The sequence below is a fragment of the Hipposideros armiger genome, unplaced genomic scaffold (genome assembly GCF_001890085.2).
Source record: "Hipposideros armiger isolate ML-2016 unplaced genomic scaffold, ASM189008v1 scaffold_501, whole genome shotgun sequence".
NCBI lineage: Eukaryota > Metazoa > Chordata > Mammalia > Chiroptera > Hipposideridae > Hipposideros > Hipposideros armiger.
In genome coordinates, this window is record NW_017731851.1 from 404322 (window position 1) to 409962 (window position 5641).

The following is a 5641-nucleotide window of genomic DNA, read 5'->3' on the forward strand; positions in this document are numbered from 1 at the left end:
CTCTTAAAATGTGTCTCATGAAGCTCTGGCCTTTTTAGTTTTCTACAAATGGCATTGCTAGTCCTTTTAGAATTGAAATAAGGATAGAAAGGATAGGTTTGTTAGTCCATCCTCCCACTTGATATCAGATGTAGACATAACCCCTTTTTATAACATCTGTTCATTATTGCCGCTTGAAAACTACCGGGATGGGTGAGTAGTCTTACATATAAGGGAGTTCATCTCAGTGTTGGATAACTGTTTCTCATTGTTCATTTTGCTGTTGACTCAGTCATTAAAGACCTCCAAATTTTTTTCCTGCCTGGCATTTTCCTGCCTTTCTCCTTCAGATTCAGGGATCCAGAGTCTATCATCTCAGAGTGCCTTTTCTCGCCTATCAGGCTAGATCTGGATTCTTTATTCTGTGCCCTTCCTCCAGACATACATACGTTAAGTGTAGTGTGACTCCAGTTTCTAATGAAACACGTCTTCCAGAAGCCCAGACAGCTGAATGTGATGGGAGTGTGGAAGCAGAAAGGTGCCTTAGGAATTCTACCAGCGAGTAGAATTGGGGAACAGTGGCTTGTCTAGATAATATGAAGGAAATGACCAATAATACACCAACCTCCCCCAAGTACTGGACTTTAAAATATGCTATTTTAATTAATTTTAAGATGTTACTTAAAATATTTTTACAAGTGAATAGGCTCAATGGAGTTATTTCCCAAGGTCACCCAGTTAACAAATGGCCCAGGGATAATGGACACCAGAATCCCAAATTGTGTTGGTTAATTTAAGATTCTGGAGTCATATTCCAGACCTAAACAATCAATTTTGGGGGTGGGGGGTGCAGAGGAGTGGAACAAGCCCCCTGGGTGTTTATTTAGCATTCCAAACTTTCAGAACTGGTGGTCTTTGCCTCTCTTATGAGCACCTTTTAGTTACGATGCATGTTTGGGCAACAGATGAGTAAGTGCACATATACAGAGAACTCCAATGCAACGTAGAATAATATACAATAAGAAGCGCACAGAACTGGGTTTTCAAAGGGAAGGGAGAGCACACTTGCTAAGAGGAGATCAATGAAGACTTAAAGGATTAGACAGCATTTACAATGACTGGTAGTAGGTTATTTTTAAACATTTTTATTATATATACTCAGTGCAGTATTCATTGCTCATTTGATGTAGATGTCTGTTCACAAGTGAAGCAATTTGAGCAACACTGCATTATTACACTTCAGATGAATAACCATTACATACTCAGTCAGTTTCTTTTAAAATTTCAGATAGTTTTCATTTGGGGAGGCATACAATTATAGGTACTCAGTCTTTGTTAGTTTAAGACATAACAATGCTTAAGAAGGATAAACAACAAAATTACATTTGAATTTGTAATTTATTTCAATGCTATTTCAACAGCTTATTTACCCTCTATGTCTTGACATTCACATGAAAGAATATCATTAATGACCCAAATGCAAATCAGAATGAAATGCTAAGCCTTAGATATTGTAGTATTTTAAAAGTTTAATTAAAAACAAGACAAAAAACTATTAAGTGATAAACAGCTTACTCAATTTTAGCATAGTTTTTTGAAATTGAATACTGACATTAAACCACATGAGGCAGATAATGCGCCTTTAGAAATATTAAAGTGTTTAGTCTTTGCTTACAATTTTTTGTTGTTAACATAGGTAACATGCTGCTTAAATAATCTCTTCACTTTGTGTCTATAAAAATAAAATTGTCCTCAATATTCCTAAATTCTTTGTTTTCCAAATAAGGCTATTATATTGTAAGAAGTTACTGAATTGGATTAACATCAGTGGTACAGATCATATGTAGATGATGATGTAACAAATCGTTAGGTAAGCAATCAGAGTACAGTACAGTAACTAGCCATACACAAGAGGTAGAATTCTTAATCACAGCTTTATAGAAAAGATGCAGTAGTTGATATCTGTGCTGTTTTATTAGTTATAGTACTATAAGTTGGCTTCTCATTATGAGGTTAACAGAAGAGGGAAAAGGGAGGGCCCTTCAGAGGCAGTGATCTTACCAGCCCTTGATTTGCATGTGTTACAGGGGCTTCTCCTGAACACTGAAAGCACTTTCTCGGCTAATGACAGTAACTGATTATATATACGTATTGCAGTTATCTAATTTTTAAAAAGCTTCAGAGTAGGGATGTTTAAGTTTCTGTTCTCTCAAAGGCATGAGGGAAATCTTTTAGTACCACTCTGAGTGTAAATTATAAATGAAACCATTCTCTCTGGATGTCAATTATTGCTTGAGAATTCCAGCAGGACTAACCTACAGGGGTTCTATACTCAAATTTGTAAGTTGATTGTTTCTAATTTGTCAATATTACAGTATTACAAATGGATATAACCTAAAAATTCTATGTAATTCATGATGTAGCTAAATTACTAGTATTTGAGTAAGACTCCACAGATTCAATAAGCTAGGATGGCACAGACTTTACATAAATTTAGTCACATATGGAGTATTTAAACCTAGGTTTCTGTGGGTTTCCAATCCTTACTTGAGTCAATAAAATGATCAGAAAAGTCATTTTATGAAAGTTATAATAAAAATTGTAATTAATGTGTACCCAGTGCCAAACCTTACGATAGAGCTTATATTTCATAAAATGTACCTGAATACTTATAAAAGATTATTCAAAAAACAGAATAAAACAGTTGTAAAAAATAAAACTCACAGCCAAGTAGTACTTCTTTCAATTAACTGGAAAATTAGTTCATGATTTGTATTAAGATTGGGTCATGATGAGCCAATCAGATTCCAAATACTTACAGTTTATTTAAGTGACCTTTATTTTGATAAGATATTCTCAAGCTTACCTACATTTTATTAGTTCTTTTTTTACTGATTTTGAGAACTCAGAAAAGGAAATATTTGTTAGGCCCAGATCCTTTTAGCAATATCTGCTTTACAATTGCTGGAAATAATGCATTATCCAAGTCAATAATCATGGTACAATTAACATATCACTGTTGACAAATAACATAAAAATAAAATTTATTTCCCTCATATTTAATTTTAAAATCCTATACCTTAGTTAAGGATGAGACAGAATGTATACTTAGAGACTGAGCAACCTTTAGCTATTTTTCACTTCGAAGAGAAAATTTGCCCTAATTTTAATAAGTATCACAGCATTTTTAAGAATTATCAAAACGTCAGCTTTTGGGAATATAGGATAAGTATATAAAACATACTTTGTGCTGATATTTTAAATTGAAATATATTTGGTTATAAAAGTCTCACAAATCTGCTTTTCACAGCTATGCTTCAATTTACATTACAGGAGAGATGTATATGTAAAACAGAAAAGTTGAGTCTTTGTCTTCTAAAGATATATTCAATCCATGATTAGGTAATTCTCAGATGATTTATAACTTGATATATTGAAAACGTCTACAATTAATTTGTAATTGTCATATTTACAAAGAAAGTTCTGGGTAAGAGAATCTTTTAAAAACATTGTTCAGTGTTGCATTTAGGCCCAAAGTTCATTTATTTACATCTATGAAATTTGCAAAAATTTTTTAAACTTTGGAAAATGCCATTATTAATAAGGCTTCATTCAATTATATTCTCCAAAATATTTGTTATACACTTAAATACAACTGGAGCAATAAGATTACTTGAACAGACGAAACTGAAGACTTTTCTTTCACATTAAAATTATACTTGTTTCACACTTATGGTAGTGACTGAAAACATTTTGGAAAAGACTATTAATTTCTTGACTGTAACAGTTTATTGCATTTTTCTGTCTCTTTTTTTTTCAATGTTAAATAGTCTAATTTGGAGTTTTAAGTTCTACTTTTCCTCTTATCTTCAAACAGACTCTTCAGCATATAAACCTGAATGGCTGACACCACCACCATTACCATTAAATTAACCAGAGACCAGAAATTGACTCTATCAAAGTTGCTTTCTTGTATGTTTCGATCACGAGCTTCAAATGCTCTCAGCAGAGTTTGGATGTGACCACTTTTGCTTAGTCTGGACTTGATACTGTTGATAGATTCCTGGAGACAAAGAAAATAATTTTACTATAAAAGAATGCTCACTAATTTTAAGTTAATTTTAAAATGTGTTTCACAGTACTCTGATTCATATTAGTTTTATACCAAAACACAATTTTAATTAAGGGACAAATACTACTTAGATTACCTGAAGATCTTCTGTAAGGTTATGTAATAGTTTTGATATATTTAAATTATTATTTATAAATAATTATTTAACAAAGGAGCAATGCTACAGTGAATTGAAAATAAAAAATATGAAAATATATTTGAGTGGCATAGTGCCAGGAATTTTACATACTTTATCTCTTTCTTAGTCCTTGCAACCATAAGAAAATAACAAAGTTTTAAAAAACATCATTGATAAACAGCTTTTAAGTATTTACCTTTATCTAATTCATTGTGTGTTAATCTTTTTTTCTTTGATGTTAGTCTGGTCTAATTTAGTATTTAATAAAACATCCAATGTTTTTATCTCACAAAGCAGTAGTGAAATTAGAAAATATTTTCAGCTTTAGATGTGCATACTATACATCCAAGTAGAACCTCTTTTAAATACAAACATGTTCCAAGATCACATTAATTAAACAAACTCACCAAGATGTATTTTAAGTTGCATGTCTTCCGAAAAAACTATTTTATAGTAGGGACTTGGTCAGAAATGATTTGAAAACTATAGACTATATGTATATAAGGTATTACACTTTTACTTAATTTATTGAGAAATGAAATGATGTCAAAGTATTTATGGCAAAAATAAAATACTAGAAACAGATTTTCCTGGAGCATAACCATGCTTAAATTCCTCATTTAAGCAAAAAATATATTCAAAATTTCAGACTGCTGTGCTAAACCTATAAAACTACAAAATACAATATTTATCATATGGGCATATTTATAAAGCAATGCAAGTATTTCCCAGAAAAATATGGGATTCAGATCCTCAAATAAAAAGAGCATGCCTAGTTCTTTTCAATATCATAATGGTAGTTAAATTATTTATTCAAGTTTGCTATTGTGATACAATATTTTGGGAGAGTGAGAAAAGCTGAAAGACATTTTATTTTTCTTAAAAAGGGATTTGTATTTTAAGCCATATTTAAATCTGAACTTTCTGGTCATTTTGTTTAACTGTACAAATAAAGTCAATCTCTTAAGAATGCAGTGAAGTACTAATAAGATTTATAACTACTTGTATTTTATTTTTGTTGGCAAAATACATTTAAAATGAAGAGTATATTCATATGATTGAGATTTTTAAAATGGGCAGGAAGAAGCCTAGACTAGTAGTGGAACTAGATACATCATTTCCAGTTTCATTTTAAGCCAGTTTCTTATCTACAAAATGTAATGAAAAGGAGGGATGTTGGAGCTAGACTAATAACTAAATCATCTTCCAGTTCTAAAATTCAGCTAAGTTTAATGCACATATGAAATCATGGTGAGATAAAAAAACTGTCATGGTGGGCCAGCCGAGTGGCGTGTTGGTTAAGAGCTGGCTTGGGAGGCCAGCACTAAGCAGCAGGGCCCTGATTCGGATCCCACATGAGGGCCAGTGACACTGCCCTCTACAGCTAAGATGCTAAACAACAGCTCAACCTG

The 5641-nt window shown here is 32.1% G+C and overlaps 1 protein-coding gene across 2 annotated transcripts in view; it reads right to left on the reverse strand.

Annotated features, from left to right (window-relative positions):
* Positions 1-1108: 1108 nt before the first annotated feature.
* Positions 1109-5641, reverse strand: part of TMED5 (transmembrane p24 trafficking protein 5) — a 23510-nt gene continuing 18977 nt past the window's right edge. The window contains exons 5-6 of one of the 2 annotated variants that reach the window (XM_019667546.1): positions 4637-4689; positions 3877-4042 (exon numbers count right to left, since the gene is read on the reverse strand). In XM_019667546.1, coding sequence (XP_019523091.1) covers positions 3972-4042; positions 4637-4689 — 124 coding nt within the window. In that variant the 3' untranslated portion in view covers positions 3877-3971. Of the gene's footprint in view, positions 4043-4636; positions 4690-5641 lie in introns of both variants that reach the window. The other variant, XM_019667545.1, reaches the window with a different exon arrangement.